Source organism: Chaetodon trifascialis, chromosome 22 (genome assembly GCF_039877785.1).
Source record: "Chaetodon trifascialis isolate fChaTrf1 chromosome 22, fChaTrf1.hap1, whole genome shotgun sequence".
In the NCBI taxonomy this organism is placed as follows: Eukaryota; Metazoa; Chordata; class Actinopteri; order Chaetodontiformes; family Chaetodontidae; genus Chaetodon; species Chaetodon trifascialis.
Window position 1 is genome coordinate 9,940,085 of NC_092077.1, and position 23,095 is coordinate 9,963,179.

The 23,095-nt window shown below is 45.8% G+C and overlaps 1 protein-coding gene across 8 annotated transcripts in view; it reads right to left on the reverse strand.

The window, feature by feature from the left end:
- dock4b (dedicator of cytokinesis 4b) overlaps positions 1-23,095 on the reverse strand; it is a 103,254-nt gene that overhangs the window by 74,488 nt on the left and 5,671 nt on the right. For all 8 annotated transcript variants that reach the window (XM_070992007.1, XM_070992006.1, XM_070992001.1 and 5 more), the window contains exon 2: positions 344-427. In XM_070992007.1, coding sequence (XP_070848108.1) covers positions 344-427 — 84 coding nt within the window. The remainder of the gene's footprint in view (positions 1-343; positions 428-23,095) is intronic.

The window sequence follows — 23,095 nt, forward strand, 5'->3', positions numbered from 1 at the left end:
AATAATGCGCCCATTTCTGAGGCTGTTTGTCGTGAGATGGATAAATCTGTGGATTAATGCAAGTGTCTGCGAGCGCACGTGCACGTACAATACAGTGTGTGCATGCCTTTACTGATTACTGATGGGTTGAATACTGGAAAAGAAGTGTGACAGCTTTCACATGGATTCGCTTGATCTGTATATTTAATGGAAAGAGGAAGTGTTCCTAATATTTTGGATGTGCATACGTGCATGTATTCACTTAGCTAATCAAGCGAAAGCAATTTCCTTCCATGCACTACCGTGTTTTATTCAAAGCGTGCATGAAACAGAATAGCAACCGTGTGAACCGTGTGCACTGTACCTTCACATTTCTCCAGGATCTGCACCGTGTCTCCGATTTCCAGTGGGAGGCCATGCTGGACGGTCCCTCGGAAACTGGCCAGCACTACAACGATAAAGAGACACGAAACGCCCACATGAGTTTCTCTTTGTTTTTTTTTTAATGTTGGAGCTCAGTTATGCAGAGTTAGAAAAAGGTCCCGAGACAAAAGCACAGCAACACAAAACAAAAAGCTTGTGGAGAAGGGAGAGGAGGCGCGATCAATATCTGTGTAGGTGAAATAAAATCAAAGCTTATAAAATCTGCACAAACTCAAAATAGCGATACACAAAAGAAACTTACATAAATACATTCTGACCATAGGAAGGAGTCTAAAGTTGCAGACATCTGCAGTATCGCAACACCAACTCGCTCATTCGAGAGGCTAACCAGCAGACGACCTCAGAGGCACGTGCAGGTGGGAAAATAACACCTCTCCCATGTTCTACAGGCCGAAAACAAGCTCCCGCTGAAGCCATGTTTGTATGATGAAAGCTTTGAGAGTGGACTCGGGAAAGCAGAGGCAGTAACAGAAAGTTTTAACACGTTTTCTATTTCCCAAACTGAATCAAAAGAGATGGAGAGCAGACGTGGGCACGGACTTAAAGGGGCGCTCCGCTGATTTTACGCGAGGATCAGCTGACTTGTCATGAAGACATGAGGAACACAGCCAGTGACAACAGCGGGAGGGAGCTGAAAAAACGACCTCAGATTGGGACTGAAGAGCGTTACGAACTGCGTGGGCGAGTTTCAGCGTCGCGTCGTGGATCTGATAACGGGAACTAAAAGAGCTGCATGATGGGAAGTCGCACGATCCAGGTTTTGTGAAGCTTGACCCATACTAGGCACGAAAAGATCTCTGCCTCTGCAGCGCCATGATTTTCCTAATCTGTCTTTTGTAACACTAAACTCTCTGAGTACCCCTTACAGACAAGTTAGGAGGTAGGGAGAGGAATCATGGATAAAACAGATGGAGGGATGTAGGAAGCGGCTCAGTTAAAGCGCTGAAATGGAGAAAAACTCCGGTAATGAGCATATTGTGTTGAGATTTTAGCTTGTACGTGTTTTGTAAGTAAGGAGGTAGAGGCGTGCTGGCGCTTCACGAGCAGCGAGCGCTGCTGTGAGAGCGAGAGTGGAACAGCCATCAGCAGAGTGTCAGTTGACAGCTCTTCAACCGTCTCTTTAAAAAGAGAGCTGTGTCCCGCTGACTCGCTCACTGCAGCCTGACACACACACACAAATAAATTAACCGACACATTTAAACCTGAATGTACGCACAGATATGTCAACCACTGCACACTTAGAGTACATTCACACAAGCACTGACAAATCCACGCACTGCAGACACACATGCTCTCACGCCGGCACACAAGTAGCCGATTCAGAGGGCGACGCACGCGAGCACACACACAAACAGACATGCATTCATACATGGACACACATGTGGAGGAACAAGACAGCTCCAGTGGGATTTGGAGTGGAAATGTATAACAAGAGTCCCTGCCATGCAGAACTGAGAGGGATCCGGCGACAGCTGAAGTGTTTAGGGAGAATTTCATTTCTTCTGCCTGCAGGGCTCGTCCAGTGTACCTGAACGCACCGTCCAAACAGCAACGAGAGAATTTCCTCCACTGGAGAGGGATTATATATAATCCAACCCAATTTAAAGACACAGAGAGCTGCACCAAGAGATCTAGAGTACAAACATGGTGGCCACGCAGGTAATGTTGCATGGACGCTATGTTAGCAGTCCAAAAAGTAGCAAAGATCTAGTTGAGCCGGCGTCCTCATGGATGGGACACAACGGCTTTTGGACGCATTGGGAAGTAAAGTTTGGTTGAAAATCACTTCTAAAAAAACGGGTTGTTGGCTTGTTCTTAATGCAAATTGGCAAAAACAAAATGCAGTGAACTTTGCTATTACACTAAGCTGAACTCAAAGATGGCAAATCAGAGGATGACTGCCAGAGGTGTTTAAATTTTTATTTTGAGGCTTTTTTTTTCTGGCAGAGTAGCCCACGACCCAAGAGAGGATTCAGTTGAATTACATCCACCCACTCCATCATGTTGACATTTAGATCAAGTCTGCTGATGAAATCAAACAGAAGCTAGACACTCTGTGCTGCCTGTAACTCCGTGTGTGTGTGTGTGTGTGTGTTTGCGCGCGCGTGTGTGTCCTTGTGCATTTTATGCTGAAGCTCCGCCAGCTCCTTGTTATCCCTCGAGCTGCAGAAACACTATCTTTACAAGGGATTTGTCACAAGTGCACATCTGACTTTGTAATTCATTCAAAGACCAAACGCTTGTGCACACACACACACACACACACATGCTAACACACACATGCCGACTTTTTGTAATTCATTCAAAGCCCAATCACTCACACACACACAGGCAATCACAGCAAACACACTTGCACTCACAAAGTGCGCCCAATGCATGAATTATCCAAGTGACTTTCCCAGCTGCAGTCAACTAAATTATTCAGTTTCAAGTCGCCGTGGTTTTTTTTTTTCTGCTGTGAAATGAAAGCTTCCCGCCTGTCGATCCACAAGCCAGCTGCTGTCTGTCCGTCTGCCTCTAACTGTCTGTCATCCGTCTGCCTCTGACTATCTGTCTGTCAACTGTCTGGGCTGGCTAACCACCAAATGATGCACTGAGTGGACAGGAAAGGTGTTTGCACTTGAGGGAATTGATGTGTTGTTGTTGTTTGTCCCATTTGCTGGGATTGGGTTTTATTATGACAGAAAAAAAAGAGGACAGCGAGTACAAATGGGGGGGGGAGATGCCGTTCATGGCTGTTCGACCACACAGCTGCCGCAGAGTACAAGAACAGGCGCAGCAGAGGGAAAATCCTATAAACGGACCAATGCGCACACACGCTACACACACACACACCCACACACAAACATAGCACATCTAAGTGGATGTCACTGGTGCATGAATATCCTATTGCATAAACTGAACAAAAGCAGACCTGCTGATGCTCAGATATGACATGAACACACACACATTGTCTGTCTATTGAACCTGTCAGACCCAGTTTCCAGATGGCCGGCAATGACCGGCATTTCGGCCGCCAAAAGGCAAACTCTGATCCTTTCTGACACACCCAAACACACGCAGTCTGATTCTGTGTGACACCAGGCCCACTGGGTCACGGCGAGGACGCTTCTATTCTTGCCCAAACCATCATCCCCAAACTAGACATTACACAAAGATGGCAGTCTGGAAGAGCCATGCGCACATGGATAAACAAACAGGAACAACGGCAAACAGACACGGGGAGGGAAAAACTTTGCGTGTTGTCGGTCGTCTCAAGAGTAAACAAGAGAGGCGACGGAATGGAGACTGACGAATGCATCAGCAGAGGAACGGAGAGCAAATATAGGAGCTAAAATAGAAATTCAGAGGGTCTCCGGTGGGGAGCTGGTGGTTTAACACTGATGCAGTGTGTCATCATGTCTTCGCAGGGCTAATGTGGCAGCACTCATCCCCATCGCCACACTTCACACGTCACGGCGGGATTCTCAGCATATGTGAAGGTCATACAGAGGGAGAGATACTGAGGGAATGTGCTGGCACATGGAACAAGGTGAAAAGGTCAGATGGCGAACATGGTGAACATTACACCAGATAAACATTAGCATGTTGACATTGTTTATAGCGAGCATGTTAGCATGCTGATGTTAGCATGTCACTAGCTTGACTGTAGCACCGCCACCTTTAGCCTTGTTCAGTGTTAATGTGCATTTCTCATCCAAATTAATGCTAATGCAATTAGTCAATGATTCAACTATTCAACGAACAAAATTCATGCTTTTCATGCTTTTCAAGCAGGAATTTTGTTCTAAATTATTCTAAACCGAATCTGTTTGACTTTTGGACTGTTGACCAGACAAATCAAAGCATCTTAAAATGTCACCTTGGGCGTTTGGGAACTCGAGCTAGCTTCATCAATAATGAAAATGATCATTACTTGCAGCCCTACCTCACATATATGATCAAACAAAGTCGCACTGAAAGCCAATAATCCACTCACGGGAGGTCAGAGGTTGCGTTTCGATCTCTTTAATGCTCTTTCACCTCGCCTTAATCTATTAGGGCTTCATCTGTGTCTGCTGGTTTGCAAGTGTATTCTGCTGAGTAGGTCGAGATCCCTCGAAAGCCCACTGGCTCGGATTAAGCGTGCATGTGTTTTAGGCTGCCACTCGGAGTCAAGGCCTGTCAAACCTCGTTACATTTGGGTTGCTCATCGCTCTGTCTAAGCCCCTTAGAAGAACAAACACTGCCAGAGGTCCTGAGTAAGAAGAACATCGGCGCTCCTCCTTCAAAAACAGCCCGAGCTCGTTGGGAAAGAGCGACGACTGAATGGAGCAGGTATACCGACAGTGATCAAAGCTCAATTTTAGAGAGATTTTACCTTTAAAGTAAAAAAAGAAAAAAAAAATCAAGCATAAAGAAGCTACTGATCTCTCTCTCAGCCCACAGCTTTTTTTTTTTTTTGCATTAAATCACATGGCAAATTTCACTCAAAGCGCTCGTTAATGTGCTTTTTAACCTCATTAGCCTGACCCTTTCTTCTCTCCCACTGACAATGATTCACGTGCATAATCCACCCCCACATGTTAATTATACAGCATTTATATCATTAATATGCTAATTCGACAACATGGCAACTGGTGGCACTCCGTTGCTCTCCATTGCTGGCAAATGTAAGGATCATGAATATTTCATTTCTGTGTGGGAATGTAAGTGCGAGCCTTATGAAACACACGCGTGCAAACACACAGTGTATAAGGACGCATTCATGTAAAAAAAACACAAAACAAACGACAGGTTAATGAGTTGATTGTGAAGAAGGCAAGAGTGGTGTCCACAATGCGGAAGCAGTGCTCGTTTACATCTGCTTTCTTGCCAATTTACACGTTTAAAAAGTACAACAAGTCACAGCGCACACAGAACTGAAAGTTAACTACGCCAATAAACCTCTTCAGTTCCTCTCCGTGCACACTCGGCTTTCTGCACGTCCACTGTCCGAGCGCATAATGCTGTCAGAGCTGCATCTGCCAAACCAAAAGTGCCTTTTATTCCAGCAATGTGACTAAAACATTCCTACTCAGACCAAAAGTAGCTCAGCTATGCTTTGCCTTAGCCAACTCCATGCACACTGTGTTCCTAATCAAAGGCTTCAAGCATTTATCTTTCTGTGTGGTGAGGCAAAGGGGGCGAAAATGCCTCCGTGTCATGTCAAAACACTGAAAATGTCCCACTGCCTCGTGGATTCAAGGCAGCGAGTCTGTGAATGTGGTTAACAACACACAAGGACTTACCCTGGGATCATGTGCAGTAAGAAAATCCAAACCACAAAGATGTGTTTATGCATATATATACCACACTTGCAGACACAACCTTACATGGGTGTGACAGAGTAAGAGCACTATTTGACAGCTTTAGTGTGAGCTAGAGGCAGATTAAGTCAGCTTGTGTGCATTCGTGCGCATCTGCAGAAAGGTGATTTCTCTGCTTGAGCCTGGAATGCTGGGAAGAGGCATCATGCATTTTAAAGCAGGGCAACCCACAGGGGTCGGCGGCGGGAGAAGAGAGCGGGCAGACGTCTGAAAGTAGCGCCGCCGAGAAGGCCTTGAACAGGACTCAACTTGGCAGCTGGTGCACACAGAAGCAGACAAAATAACACACGTGCGCAGACATGGAGGTCTGATAGGCAGCGCGGACAAAAGCCGGGCCGGCAGAATCACCCAGGAGGAACGGCTTTCATTTCGCTTTCCCCATTGACGGGCCGCCAGGTTCCTTTCGCTGCCTTTGTGTGTGGAGATAGCAACCTAACCGCCACCGAGAAAACTGCTCACGAGCAACAATAACCCTTCGCTGAAATCACGCTGCTGGGGAAGAAGCTTTCAAGGCAGAGTTGTGTGTTATTACTTTTTTTTTTTTGTCATGGCTGCATGGGAAGGAAAAGTGCAGCTCAGTGCAGCTCAATATCATTCCAGCATTGCCTCAATGTCAGAGACGCATGCAAAATCTTATACCTACAGTATCTCATGCATGAGAAAACCAGAGATAAATAAGCTGTGCAGGTGACATACGCAGCCAATTCATAAAAGAGAAGGTGTCTATAAACTTCTCTGAGCTCCTGCTGCTTTTCCCACTCCACATGTCCTCATGATTAGCACTGACGAGCCTGATGTAAAAGTCCACATGCAGGCCTTTAGCACAGAAAGAGTAAAAAACCCTTTTTTTCATTCACTTTTTCATCAGTATCATGAAACACTAAAGTAACTTTTGCCAAGTCATAAAGAGAAAAGAAACCAGAGAGCAACAACAGCAACATTCAGTCTTACTGGCTCAAGCAGGAAAAAAAATCATAAATGACTCAGATTAAATAGAAATATGGGTCAGTGCGCTAAAACCTCACCTCATTCCCAGGCATTAATCTGACTCTGTGTGTGTGTGTGTGTGTGTGTGTGTGTGTGTGTGTGTGTGTGTGTGTGTGTGTGTGTGTGTGGTTTCAAAGCTTGCTAAGTGCATGCATTAGATAGCCCACCGATGCCAAAGTCGAGATGAGATGATTATTACAATCCTCTTGGAGGGTTTTATCTCACCTGCATAAATGTGTCATTTTTCCTCTGTTGTATTTATCAATGGAGTATGACATCACCATTCCTGTGTTTGTCATTGTGCGGACATAAGGAGTGCGTATTTTAAAGCGGACTTCCCAATCCTGATGTCTGATCCCATCTCACTTTCCTGCAGTTTATCTCTTTTGCACCTTGGTACAGCTAGTCACAGCCAATGAAGTGCGGGGTAACATAAGGGACACTTCCTGTGACTGGGTCCAACAAAACCAGCCCGGATTTCATTGGGAAACGATCTGAGGCCAGCTCTCACTGGAGGAGATTAGGACGCCCGTCGAGGTGCCACCAGAGCTCAACTGGAGTGTTTTTATGTCTGTAAATAAACGCTCCAGAGCGAGCATCATGTCTTCATCAGATATGTTAATGATATTTTGCATTAACTGATTTTTACTTGGGGGAACAAATTCAAAATGGAACATTATCTAGTTAAAGGTGCTGTGGCATTAGCATTAGCAACATTAGCACAATTAGCAAAATAACAATGTTGAGCTTTTCCACGATTTGTATCAGTTAAGATAACACATTAACAGTCGAGCAGCATTATAGAGGCCACTGTGTTTGAAGGTAAAGCTGAAAGTGGCACACGAGAAATGTCAGTAACAATCTCTGGTTATGCAGGAAACCTGTGGGTAAGTACCACCCAGGCAAGTACGTTAGGTCAAAGCTGAACAAGGAAGTTGGCCTGCAAACTGCGATGGCTGCTAACATCAACTTCGTGTCATCTTTCAAATAGGTACTTAAAACTTGTCTGATGAGCTGGCTGCTTATTTGTCTTAGCTTGCTCCTCTCTTAATGGATGTGTCTGCATTGCCAAATCTCAGCTATTCAATTCGCGGGTACAATCTTCACATACAATTGTGGTCAAACTACAAAAATATGACCCAAGTTGTGATAAGCCCAAATTATCCTTTAAATCACGTTGTGGTTTGTTGAGGTTTTTTTTGGGTTTTTTTTGACAGACCACACGACACATGACAAGCATCTCGTCTCTCCCTCACTCTCATACTCTCAACAGTCCAGATGCAAATGCTGGGAGCTGCAGCTTTAAAGAGTCTTCACTTTCAGCAGCAGCAGCTGAAGTCACACCGACACCGGTGCCTACACATCCTCCCACTCTGCGGAAAGATAGATGGAGAGCGGAGGAAATAAGGCAAATATACAGAGGGAGAGGAGGGAAATGAAGGGTGGGGGTGTGGCTGGTGATAAAGCAGTACAAGATAAAGATTTACACAGCTAAAGAGAGCTTGTAGAGGGTGATAGAGTGAGAATCGAAGGGACAGAGATAGATAAGTGGAGAGTAGGCTGCATCTCCCACTGACAGATGGAACAGAAAAAGAAGAAAGATTAGCAGACAAGCATCTGCTTCTCTTCCTTCAGGTATAACGGTTAAAAGTGGGAGTGTCAAATGAAACCAACTGCATCAATCTGTTTTTCTCTCATTCTGACTCACTGCTAGCTCTGTTTCGCTTCCACAGAGCCTCTACCGTCCCTCAACGCGCTCTCTTTCAGGGAAGAGGAGGTGCGACTGACCTCTATCTGCACTTCAAGCTCTCTCGAATCAAAGTACGACAAATTATGCACTTGTGCTGCAGTGGCACATGCAGATGCAAATACACTCATGCACCCAACGCTGACAGGAAATTCACAGTGAACACGTGGGGGCCTGAAGAGAACATGTGCATATTGTACCTGTGAGTGTGACCTTTGTGAGCGCGCACACACATTCTCAGTCCACACAGATATGTGATGCATGTGGCAGGTTGTGCGTTTAGCTGTGAGCAGCACTGTTAGCCTAAACAGCGTCTGACATCACATCTCACTAACATGACATCAGCAATAGATCCTGAGCCACCACTGGAAAATAAAAAACACACACACACACACACACACACTCGATTTCATTGCTCTAGGCTACAGCAACCCAAACAGCAGTCAGGTCCACATTGAGGATGATGAAACTATGATGAAAAAGTGATGAAACAAAATCCAACAAAAACAGCATCTGTGGTTCTGTATCTCGCAGCTCCGGCTGGCCAAAAATCAAACACTGAAGGCGTGGCATTTCTAAAAAGGGGAAAGAAAGGGAAAACGCTGCCCCAAGGTGAAGCGAAATCAATTGCATTTGAGAAGCCGAGCAGGTAAAACCGCTGCAATTGCTTAGTTTGAATTTTTCTTGGTGTTGCACGTCTGTCAAGAGACGTGAGATGGGAGAGACAGTGGAGCGTAGCCTACAGCCACAGCCTCAAGCCTGGAGATGCACACACACCGGCGGGATTTGTGCTGACTGGAGAGCAAGAGGACGGAGTCTGGGTAAAGACAGGCAGAAGGCGAGAAGGTGAAGGACAGATAAACACAGCAGAACAGCGAGACAATGCGGCGGAGAGAGACAATGGGAAAGCAGAGAGACGGGACGAGACGGAGAAAGACAGAGAGTGAATCAAACAGAGAGGCAGCTGAGATAAGTAGCTGTCAGCTCTCGTGTGCCTCACTTCACTTTGTTTGCCCCTGCGCTCTGGTATGTCAGCTCGAGGGGAAGAGAGATGCCCCCGTCGACTCTTGAACATGCACACGCCGGCTGAGGGGCCGGGGGACAGAGGTGTGGGTGAGGCCAGGGAGCTGGACACGTGAAATCGATCATGGAGAAGACAGAGAAGAAGAGACGGCTGCAATATATCCACTCCAATTTGACTGCACTGTTGCAAAGAGGTTGAAAGAACGGTCAACTGCTGGAGTAGAAGAAGCTCCCCATACTCAGCTTCCACCTGTCTGGTTGATAACGCACACACCATCACACATCATTTCCCAAATATTTTGCAAAATGCTGTGCTCAGACCTGCAGCTTTAACACATGGAAAGTTGCTGATTGCAGCGTTAAGTGTACCACTTTGATGTGTCTCTGCCTAGACTTGCTGCAGGTACGGACACTGTGTACACAATGAAATAATCATTTCCCACTCCGTCCTTAAAGCTAAATGCATTCATCACCTCCAAGGTTTTTCACTGTGACGGCTGGTTCAGGTACAGAATGTACAAAAAAACAGTTAAAGGCATAGTTACACAGAGAGAGCTTGTTGCTTAATAAAAGGTTCAGACTTTCTGCTCTGGCAAAGAATGACATTACAGATCAGAAAATAGCAAAGCTCCAGCTTGTTAGGTAACAGCAACAGTTACATATGAGAGAGAGACGGAGACATTGTCAGGGCAGCAGCAGGCTTCTAAGTCAACCCTGTAATTGCAAGGAAAAACTTGTGGAGAAACCTTGCAAATGCAGATGCTCCAAGGTCACTGAATGGTGCCCTACGGCCTTCACAGTCACCTGAGCTCAACCCAGCTGACCACTGTGGGAGATGTTGGACCATGGTCTCCAGCACCATCAATGACACACCAAATGAGGGAATATATAACCCTGAGCTGTTTTGTGTCTGCACCTCTGCTAAGTCAACCTATGATCAGTTATACAAGATGTTCTGTGGGATTATGTAAGACATCATCCTCTAGAGATAGACTTTATGAACCAGTGGACCTTTGGATAATTTTATACATCCGTATGCTCCAGAAGCAATAACTGAAATGCTATCACTCTGAGAGAGATTTGCTCTGCATCTCCTTCCTGGGGTGCTCCTGCGTCTCTGTCGAGTTAATGATTATGAAGTTGTTATTGCCTGATGATCATCAGGAAGTGTTGTGCAGGAGTATTTCTCCTTCATTCCTCAGGAAATAAAGACAGAATAGCAAGATATCTGCAGGAGGATATGATTCCTGCCATCCTATCGCTCCTCTTTCATTTTAGATGTTATCTTGTGTGTTTTTATATTTTAAAGTTCATTAAAGTGTATTTTTAATCCTTTCTGGAGAACTGGCAATCTTCATGTGTTTTTGATTGAATGAATCGGACCTTGAGGCTTGAAGCTTTCAAGCCTGAGGACGATGCGCGAGCTGTGCAGCTCAGTGTTTGAAGGATGCTTCTCATTTGTACACTCAGCATGTGTCACTGCGTTAATGTGCTGGTATCATACCATTCGATTCTGTCGTATCATACTGGACAGCTGGTGCTTATCACCTCATTTAAAAAAAATCACCCCACTCTGATGAAAAGCATGTTGTTCTGCAAACATGCAGTATCTCAGCATGCATGCATGCATGCATGAGATTGCACGCAACACGCGCACAAACACGCCCACGTGCATGTTGTTAGCAGGGTTAGCCCGGCATCTCTGAATCTGCGCTGAGCCATGAACGAACATATGGAGGTTTTCTTCTTAGTTAAACCCGCTGGATTGTTGCACAACGGTAGCCTGGGAACAAGTAACGCATTTTATCAGACACAGATGCAGGCTGTTTTGAACACTGATTTGTTGTTAAGGCAACATGCCGCCGCAACATCACCGCCGCGCTCTCAATTGCAGGGTGCGAGCCGTGACACAAAAGCCCACAGAGGATGAATGAACTTCCAGCAACTCGACGGCGCACACAAACACCTCCTCTGAGCTAAAATTAAAACTATTGTTCAGCATTCCTCACTGCAGAATGAGACCTATCAAACACATAAATGTGCTTAAAGGGTCATTCTATCGTGCCTGCGCGGTAATAAAAGGGCAGTAATGCTCTCTAGGGCATGGGGCTATGGTGCCGAGGGCAGTGAGGAAATGAAAAGAGAGATTTCACAGCTTCATTTCTGTGAAAAACCACAGCCCGGCCTCTTGTTATAAACACACATATACCTTGGTATCAATGTGGCATCTTACTGCGCCTACAATGTGCATTTGTATGTGTGTGCCAATCTATCTAAACAAGACGCTTCTGCCTCACCTGATTAGCAACCTTCAGCTCAAGGGATAAAAACGCATACAGAGAGAAGGGAAGGATGAGGGGAAAGGTTAGTCTGAGACAGGGGTTGATGAAAAAATGAAGATTAAGTGCTGGAAGAGAGAGGGGAAGCGAAAAGGGGTTAAAATGTAACTTAAAAAGAAGAGAGCGCAAGAAAAGGGTCAAGCTCTGCATCCATTTTCATCGAATCCCCCTGCCGACCATAAGTCTTCCATTAGTGATGAGGCTGACCGTACACGTCCCCCTTTGAAGCACGATATGAGCCAGTTATGGAGTAATGACCCCATGCTGCTGCCGCTAAATGCTCAGCCTCCCAGAAGATACAGTGATTAGACGAGAGTGCAAAGAAAAAGAAAGACAAGGAGAGTGGGGAGGAGGGAGAATGACAATGTTGATGATATGGCTGCAGCTAATTATAGAGTTGAAGACAATTCAAGCAATTACATTCCTTGTTTCCATGTCTGCTAAAAGTTGGCAATCCTGCCTCCAACCACCAAGAGTCTTATTTAGCCCAGTTTGTTGCAAACAAGATAAAACACAAAAAAGGGGGAGAATTAAAGACGCAGCACAAACAAAAGAGAGAGAAAATCCCACAGGACGAGTATCCCGAATGCTGTGTTGTTCCATACGTTCGCTTCACATCCTGGCCTAGTAGCCTTCATTCTACTCCCCTCCTGAGGAGAAACAAAGAGCTCAGTGAAAAGCAGAGACACAGAGACTGTATAAGAGAGGACTGAAGCATCAGTGAGTGATTTCAGTCACCGGGGAGTGTATGAAAAGCACAAGAGTGAATGAAAAGACCACAGTGTGGGTCGTCCGCGCTGAGCCGAAGGGCCGCTGGGCGCCCGCCGGGATGTTGGATGCGCGCTCAGATTCACGGCGTGGGGTCGAGACACGGGAAAGAGGCGCTGACTGAAGCGCGCACGGTCACAGGACGTGTGAGTACGGCGTGCTCGTGAAAAAGCGCGCGCACACAGGCGCGCTGACAGACGGCGATAGCCTCAGAACACAGCCAGGGCAACTGAAGACGACTTCACAGGAAGTGGCAGCAACTCAGACACACACACACACACACACACACACACACACACACACATACACACAAGTACACACATAGTGGCTCCACTCAAGGACACACAGATGGCAGGTGCTACACAAATACAAGCCACTGGAGCATATCTTATCATCAGCTAAGCCAGCAAGTCATCTAGCAAGTCACTGCTTCACAACAGGAACCAATCTGACTGCATCCCTGCAAATGGGAAAAGAGCAGCTAAGCTAACAACTTAAAGGCAAACCTGTGAAGCAGCGGAGAGACGAGACACTTGACTGGAGGAATGTGTGATGGATGGATGGATGGATGGATGGATGGATGGATGGATGGATGGATGGATGGATGACTTGTTTCATGATAAAGACAGAAAATGAGTGTGTGCAGAGCATTAAGATGTTGGCTGGACAATCAACACTGTTTGTGGGAACATATGTGCATTTTAATTTACTTTAACTCCAAAAAATAAGGCTAAACAGCGCTATCTGAGCACTGCGAAACACACAACATGACACCACAGCTCATTCTAGTCTGAATAAAGCAAAACTTGTGTGTAGAGCAAGGAGACACTATGAGGGATTTTTTTCATGTTTCACAAAATAGGATTAAAATACAGAATAAAAAACAGAAATAACAGGTCTATTTTACACAGAGCAGCAGGAAGGCAACATAGAATTACTCTGCATACACGCTGAATGCAAAGTGAAAAGTGATCGTCAGCACCACGTGATATAAATCACAGTGCAAAACACACACAGTCAATTCTAGATTAGACTGAGAAACATGTCTGAGCGCCTTTATGGCTCCCGCATGTTACAAATGATCTCACGTGTCTAATATAGAAGGAGATAAAAGGTAAGTCAGTACAATCAGCATCATTCTAAACACTGCTAAGTCCCTAAATAATGTTTATTCTTGTGTTTCTGACACTGAATGCTGTCTTTTATTGCCAGACGTTAAGGTGCATAGCTTTGCAAGGCCACAGTGTGCAGTCTGATCCAGAATCTGCAAATCTGTTACCAATACAGTTTAGCATCCAAACAAAGAGCCATTCAGCGGTGGCATTTTTCAAGTACAGGCTGTACCACAGGGTATCAGGCAATTCTAAGCAAGTCTGTGAGCTCTGCCACAAGTACTTCCGAGCTCGGCAAGAGCAGAGGAGGCCATTTGACTACAATAGAGCTGAACTAACAAAGGCAAGAAAGCGACAGCGGTGAGGGGCGACTGAACCAAAAAATACGACGAGCACGGAATCTGTCATCGAGCCCAAGCCTCAGAATAAAAATAAAATGTTTTCATGTGATATGCATTCCGCTTTCCACAAGATACGGAGGATGAATGAGTGCGTGTATGAGTGTGCGTCCGTGTCTATATTGGCAACGATTCTCATTCTTTCCTGTAAAGAGAGCCTCGCGCGCTGAAAACTGAAAAATGAGGGTTGGATTCCGCGGCTTGTTAGCGTGCCAGTCCTTCTGACATCTGCTATAACTTAGACAGATCAATAATGGATGTAACACACACACACACACACACACACACACAGAAATATGGACAAGGGATGGGGCAGATCAGGGAGTAAAGTTTTGACGGAAGCAGTTCAGAAAACACCAATTTACTGGAAGCTCTCGTGTACACACAGTGTGTATTAAAATACATATCAGATAACTCATTTGTGCTGCAATGTCTAATGGCTCTCTGTAGGAAATGAGTTTCCTTCCTTCTACTGTGCTGCGGTTAGCTTGCGCGGCCTTTTCTGTCATGAATCGCAGGGCTCGTGAAAAAAAGAGATGACTCGTTCACCAAATTTGCTTTCATGTTCATCCGGAGTGCACGAGAGCGCCGAATGTAAACAAGGGCGGACTGGCCGGTCGCAGCTGATTCCAAAACAGCCATCTTTAGAATGAGGTGCTCTGTTCTGCCCCGCACTGTGCCGCACTGTGCTTGGATGTATGGCCTGTGCGCGTGTGCACGTGGTCAAACATTCCTGCGGGGCTAGGGGGTTCAGCTGTCGTCGGGGCTATTTTCCTGTGCGCTGCATGCCATTGGTGGATCAAGAAGGATTACTCCCAGGGTCGGAGAACTTTGGGCTCCCAGAGATGGAGGGGGGGAAAAGAGAGAGAGAGAACCACTATGGTTTGGAACGATGTCTTCCAGGAATCAAAACTCAGGCAAGAGGGAGTGAGGATCGGAGCTAAAAGCAAACCACGTAGGAAATGACACAGCCAAGAGCTACACTGAGCGAGCGGGAGAGAGAGTGGCCACTCGAGCCGTCTCACGCCATAAAAATAATTAACTGATACTCAGCTGTCACACAAGAAAATCCCTCGTGCCTGCTTTGAATTTCGCCTCAGCTCGAGGAGGTGCTTCACACGTTGCCTTAATCTTGTCCATTACTTCAACGACATCCGTGTGAACAAAGAGGCCGCTCTCCAATTTGTTTCGCAACGCTTCTCATTTCTGTCAGCCCCCACCCCCCGAACGGACGAGATTCCCAATTCCCCTACATATCCTCCAGATTAAATTGGGAGGAGGCGGCGCTGTGGCCAGGCTGATTCAGATGCAGGCTGAGAGACAGACTCAGAGCGAGTGTCAAACCGATGGCCACGCTCGGCTAATTTGTTCGTGCTCGTCCACACAGACAAAATCAATAGAGTGGAGTAAGAAGTTGGAGGGGGCGAGGGGGGAAAAAACGCCCCAGTTTCCTGATGTAGGTCAACGGCACTTGTGTGCACCCTAATGCTGTCTGTAATTAAATAAAACTAGTTAAAAAGTCTGGAGGAGCTCTGAACTTGAAGAGGGGGGGAGAGGGATGAGAGAAGGGGGAGGGATGAGGCTAGTGTGATTAATTTCATCTTTGTTTTTCTCCTCCCACTGTTGCGAGCGAGCACCATTACACAAAGCAGAAAGGTAGCCTCATTTGTGTGCCCGTTCGACGCCTGGTGCTCCCCTGGGGGAGGAAAGTATAAAGATTCTAATGAGCTACAGAGAGGAGCTCCTGAAACGCAAACGGGCAGATAGAGACACGCCGGGACGGCGCTCTGCGAGCTCTGGCAGCTCAGCTCGGAGGAGGAAGTCCACGCGGACCGTCAATTGACAGCCCATCAAACCATCACATTCATGTCTGTCTGATTCTCTCCGTCTCGCTGTGTCTCCTCCTCCATCGCGCTCGTATCCACCTCTCTTTTTCCCGTTTCTCCCTCCCTTTATTTTCTCATCACTTCCTCTTGGATGTTACTCGGTAAAGCCTGGCAGATCATGATCGAGACAGTAAGTGCGTACACAGTACAGGGGATGCACCCGTGCATGAGTAACCTATAAGCTAATATCCGCTTTAAAGATGCTCAGTCAGAGCTTGGGATCTCTGTACTATAAGTAGCAATTCTGGCTGTTCCAACATCAACATTAATTATGCCAAGATAAGTGACATCATTCATTCACATTCATTTTATCATGTGTGCCAAATACTACAAACATAATACTGCAAACATATGTCACAATATCCCAAATGACTCAGTTAGTTGAGCTTATCAATTATGAGAATTTACTGATTGGCTCTGTTTTTTATCATCTTTGGGTTTTGGACTGCTGGTTGGACAAAGCGAGACACTGAACACAGCACTTCAGGTTTTAGGAACATGTAATGAACACTGACATTTTAAAAACCCAACACCTCATTAGTTAATCAGCAAAATGATCTGCAGAACGAGCAATAATGAAAGTAACTGTTAGCGTGTTCCATGCAAGAAACTGAAAAATAAAATGCCGTGCCTGATGTTTGATGCATTGAAGCACATAATACAGCAAACCTCATTTAGTCGCATTTAATGACAGCTTTGCCCCGCCCACCACAAAGAAGCTCCACCAATCAGCTGATTTTTTTTGAGGTTGAATTTTTTTTACTTATGGTTAAAGATGAGGTTAGGAGTTATGGGATGCAAATCCTTGCAGAGGAGGAAGGATTTACACACAGACTGACGGGATGCTTTGACAGTGAAGATCAAAACAGGGCAAAGCTGTTTTTTTTTTTTAAAGTTATATAACACATGATGCAGCCTATATTGTACCACTAAAACAAATTTAAGCATTTTTGATGCCGAGAATGGCAGTATTTCTGCATATTGCATACTGCTGTAGTGTACAGTTTATTTTTCACTGTCAGTAATTTTCTAAATGTGTAACTGGCAACATAATAATGTAAATGCACTTTAATGTTTAAATAAGATTTGAGCGTTTGCTCTCACAATCATTACGCCAAACAAGCTCAGTCACAGCTGGCCACTGCCGCCCAGCTTGTATTCCTATAGGTGGTGGTGACGGTAAGGTTACTGGTGCATTAGGACAGCCTGCGCAAAGAGGATTATGGCTGTAGTCCAGATGAGGGTCCGGCGGGAGTTGATGGGTGACGCATCACCACTGATGATGCCTGGAAACATTCCCCTACAAATCAATGGCCTGCTTCCAAGCGCCCATTCAATCACTACCATTACCACGCTAATACTCAATACAAGCCGGGGGGGAAATGCAGCCACATAATGCAACAGAACGTCAGATTGGGTGCATCCTTCTAGCGTTAGATATTGCAACATAAAGACCCGAATCAGCTGCCGTTTTGATCAGAACTGCAAGCAAAGAAGTTTCCTTTTCTGCTTCAGGAGACACGGCAGCATCGGCAGCTATGCTAAAACATACGTGCTAAACGTGTGCGACCCAGCATGCTCCATTTGCGCATCAGTATTTTTAGCATCCTCATACTCATTATGTCAGCAAGGCACAGCAGAGGGGCCGAGCTGGCCCGAGTGAACTGAGAGAGAGGCAGGAAGGAAGACAATGCACGGCTCTGCTTCGACTCGGGCATCTGCTGCCGCAACGCCGGCCGCTCACGTGTATGCTGGCTGTGAAGAATGTGTTTTGCTTTTCACTTCTCCAATTAAGCTTACTTTGGAGGGCGATGGAAAACAAATAACGGCTCGTTTCACTGCTGCAGCCGCGTGCCGGCGGGCTCTCGAGGTGCTGCTTTAATAAAAAGTCAAAGTCAAGAGGATGGGATTCATGACAAGAGACATAAATCACGGATGTTACGCTATGCCTCTCGCGGCTCTTTTCAAGTTGGACTATTGAAACAACATGAAAGCATCTTTCTTCAAAAGGTGCTCAAAGGCTGAAAGGTGATACTGGGCTTTGTAATGGGCATCAAGGTCAAAATGGAACCCATGACAGGTCATTAGGCTGTTGATAAATAGGCAAGGGGATACAAGATCCAAGAAGATATTTCCATTATTGAGCCATTAGCAGCAGAGGTTTCTCTATGGGAAATAGTTGGGCTGTGATGTTGTTTTTAAAAACTCAGGTGCCCTTGGGAATGAAAAACAAACCAATACAATCGCAATACATCACTTGACAAACGAAACCATCTGCAGTCAGAGGGATCTTTTGAAATAAATACCAGGAAATGTGGACATTTTTCTCGCTGGCATCCAAGCTTGTGTACTATTTCCATGCCAGCGTCTGTATACTTCATCTGAGGCCAGGCCTCAGCACAAATTGCTTGTTAGCAAGAATAGACAGGGGCCTTCAAAAGGTATGAGAACCATCCACTGGGAGGGGAGCCGCTATAGGATCAGGGGTTGTGCTCGTGTTGCGTACATAGCCAGCGTACATACAAACAATAATTCCCCTCTCCTGTCATCTGCCATGCTGGACTGAACCAACTGCCTGAGGTTTACATCCGCCATCATCGCCCAGACTGAGTGCTTCTACTCCCCTCACAAAGGCTCCCACAGTGGGGGGTTTTTCCTTCGCATTTCCCCTCTCACCCCCACACAAAGGGGATCCATTTCAACCGCTTTTAGCAGCGCCACTTTCCGCTTTTAGCTCTTCAGACTCCCTCCCCTGAGGGTGCGACTGGTGGAAGGAGGAAAATAAAGGCACCAGGTGGATGCTTAGAGAGAGGTTAGGCTTGTGGAAAACAGCAACTTCAAGTCAATCACACCGTGGTTGAGTGTTGCCTTTTTTTGGGCATGCCTGGAGGGAGGAAAAGAAACTGATACCATTGCCTGGAGTGACCCTGGTGCCCGGTTTAATGCTGCATTGCTTCATGCTATCAGAGAGTTGGTGCAACATCAGTACATATCTTTGAATAACATAGGAAGTTGATACCACTCTCATGTCTGTACAGTAGAAGCTACATCAGCAGTTGGTTAGCTTAGCTTAGCACAAAGACTGGAAACAGCTATCTTTTTGTGTTTATTAATGCTGTTTAGACAAAGAAGATTATTCATAAGCTTTAAAGGTGCTGGACAGAGCTAGGCTAGCTGTTTCCCCACGCTTTCAGTGTTACACTAAGCTAACCATCTGCAGGCTGTTGCTCCATATTTAGCGTGCAGACATGAGAGTGGTATCAATCTTCTCATCTTCCTCTCAAGAAAGCAAACAAGCTTTTTTTCCCAGAAATGTCAGACTATTCCTTTAGCAACTGCATATCCCCTGCATCTCTTTGCGGGTCTCTCTTAAACAGCAGGAAAAAAGAAAAGAAATACTCAGCCTACTGAATAAATAGAAGGAATCCTCTGTGATAGTTCCAGAATAGGAGCACAAACAAAGCAAACCTTACAATGCACTACGATGCCAGCGTTTGGAGTTGCTAGAAGAAGGCTGAAAAGGCCCCATTCAATCAACGATGAGAGGCAGGAAGTGGGAAGACACTTCGTCTTCTCCCCTCAGACAAAACTTCAAATGTTCCAGCGGCTCAGATATTTGTGGGGCTTATTAATTCAAGTATTTAACTAAGAAAACCGTTTCTGTCTCTGCGTGTTTTGAAGGCTTTGCTCTTAACTGGATAAACAGTCTAAATAGGAACAGTCCCTGAAGAAAGGCCTGGTTGAAAAGAGGAGACGTAAGAAGTGAACTGGGTCGCAGTCGGAGGTTTAGTCAACCTGATGAATTAAACAGACTCTCTGAGGCAATGACACTCTACAACACCCACATAATTAATTTAGGAATTCACAGGAATCGTTCAGCTGGGGAGAACCAGTCAGTTTCAAAGTAATCATATTTTGGAGCTCTGTCCCCGAGATTGGAGTTAATCTCATTTTCAAAGTTGTAATTCTTCTCTTCTTTTGCCCCACAAATCTAAATTAAGAGCAGCCCCATACGCAGCATACTATACATCCTATACCTTCTGCCTCTATAGAATGAAGCTATTTCAATCAGTGCAGTCTTGCGTGCCGAAAATCAATTGCAATCGGCCGCGACACTTCAGTGTCAAATTGAGTGAAAAAAAGGAGCCGTGACGGAGGCGAGCGAGTGAGCGGCAGTGGGTTGCAATGAAAAGTTCTTTTGAAAGTCAACCTCACATTAAACTGGCTTTTCTGTGCGCGGGCAGAGAGAGGAAGTGAGGAGAGAGCTGACAGAAGAGAGGTGAGGGGGACGGGCGGCGAGCCAGCGCCTCGCATGCAGCAGGGTGACGTGCAGGGGAGATCCAGGCCATCATCTCCACGGCAGGAAACAGGTTGCGCACACACATGAACCTCAAAGGGGACAAAGATCGAATGTAGAGATGGCATATACACTAATTCAACCACAGAGGAGGTGTACACACACAGATGCACGCACACTGAGCAGGTAATAAGGTCGCGAACGGCAGCCAAGGTTGGAGAGGCTGCAGCCCAGAAATCAGGCAGGCACCAGCTGATCTTAATCTTAATGGAGAGAGTGAAGGAGACTGGAAAACAGTTCAAGCTCAGAGAGGGCTGAGAGGAATCTAAACCAATCAATGTCCCCGCCATAGCGCTTACAGTCAATACGCACAACAAGTACGGCACACCTGTGGCGTGAGAGCGTGCAAGCATCTCTATTTGCACGGTCAATTCTGAAATGATCATCACTAAAACCTGCTCTGATTCAAATACAAGTTCACAGGACACAAGAGAGGCAAGAGAAGACAAATAAATTCACACTGCCGCTTTTTGCAGAGGCAGATCTAATCAGCGGCAGAGCAAGGATGCGGGGTCATTCTTATGTCGCTTCTGGATGGTGGCCACTAGCCAGTGTGAAAGCAGCTGCCTCCTTCATTAAGAAAGCACTGATAAAACACAAAGGCTGTGAAGAGAAAAGAAACAATGAGACAGAAAGCAAACCCAGGGAAAAATGAGCATACCATCTGCCTGCCTGCCACATGCACTTCAAAACTATTTATGAGAGACAGACAGATCCTGCAAAAATGTTTAGCAGAACGATTTTTATGCATCCACTTACAGATAAGAGCAGCACATCCGGGTGCCTTGCCCTTGCATGATGCTCTCGCCCCTTTTAGGGTGAAAACAGCCCCCACTAAATGCAAAGTCTGAGGTCTTCGCCAGTTTCAGAGACTAGACTACTGTAGGCTTTTTGTTTCGGGCACTGACTTGAATGACAACTGTGTATTTTATCAGCTGTAGCTAGCTTGCTAACGCTCCAACTTTTTGAATGATATGTTTCCATTAAAAGGAAATATGCTGAAAAGGCTTTGATGTGGAGGGGAGTATGTAGCACAACAGAGATGTATAACGTCTGCAGCTACATCTCTATTCCAAAGCCTGTGGGGCATCTGTAGTGCTTCATCATCTTCAGACTCGCGGTCCACTGAGGCAGCTGCAAACACACACCACGAAAGACAACATACAAATGTACACACGGGCATAAAAACGCACCCGTGCAACGTTAGATACGGCACAGCCACAAATATGCGGGTATCCTTGAATGTGCAACCTTTAATACACAAGAGGAAAACACACAGTATTTGGAGATATGTAGGACAGCTGAGGATGGATCGGGAGAGGGGAAGGGGGGAAAAAGAGAAGGAGACACATGTGGAAGAGAGATAACGGTGGAGCAGACTGCAGCACAGATAGAGGGAAGTGGGCTGCTAAAAGAAGGGAGCAGGAAGAAAGCCAGACAGAAAAGGAATGAGTGAGAGACAGATGAGAAGAAAGAGGCAGAGAGTGAGATAAGGGTCATCAGAGTGTGACCTGCTGTCTCTGGAAACAGTTCACTCCACAGGAGGAGTGTGTGTGAGTGTGTGTGGGTGGGGGGGGGTACAAGAGGGGAAACAGGAAGCAAAAGAAACCGACTCAATACAACCGAAACACAAAAGCATTTCCATTAATTAAGACCCGACAAGTCAAAAGCAGAGGGAACAGATGAGGCCAGCCACGTGTGGACAGTGCTGTGGGTGAGCGCCCAGTCGAGGCCAAGGCTTCTAAGCTTTCTGTCTGACAACCCTTTTCCTCTGTCTCTGTCTCTCCAGCTGACATTAATCCTGACAGTCGGCCTGGTGATAAACTCCAACCAGCGTCCTCAATGACCTGAACTGGACTGTGACGCTTTTCAGAGAGAATGAGGAGAGATGAACCGCACTTTTTGACGGATAATTGTTTCTCGGCACTTTGAATTTAGGCCACGTCCACAAATGCATCTTCAATCCTGCTTTGTGGTATTCGATCCACATTAAATGGTGATTTATACAAATTAAATTTGATCTTTTAGAAAACACTCTCCACTGCAAGTTTACAGTTTTAAATGCCGCTTTCACCCAGTAAGCGTTTAGAAAATGCTCAAGTTTTGATACCCAGCCAGGAAATACGGAAAAACATTACACATACATGTATTAATCACAGTATCTATAAACTATGTGATCAGCTACTGCATACTGACGCACACAACTGGCAAAAGACTGAGCCAAACAGAGTTTAGCATGTCACTGGTCATGCCAAAGGTGTGCAAAGTACACTGGTAGTTATTTGGCAATTCACTGTAGACATGTACACTATCCAGATGTATCTGCATTGGTGTGGACATGTCCTCATGGGCCGCCATAAAACCGCAAAGGCTAGTATGCAGAAGAAATATGCTGAGAGGAAAAACTGCCGCAAAAGTGCAGATTTGGCCTGATGTGGGTCAATCATCCCACAGAGAAATGGATTACACCGCAGACCAAAACAAAGAGCTGGACTGAAGCCATCTGCATGAGTCTCCTCTGGTTACACATCCCCCCCGCTATGGCTGCGTGAACGAGCGCGTTAAGGCCAGTTCTATATTCAAGAATTAACAAGAGAACCACGACCATTAGCTCTTCACATTCTTAAATTATGCATATGTCCTTTAAGGAAGACCTGACACTTTATTATCCATCAATAATGCATTAATTCTATAAGATTTATCCTGA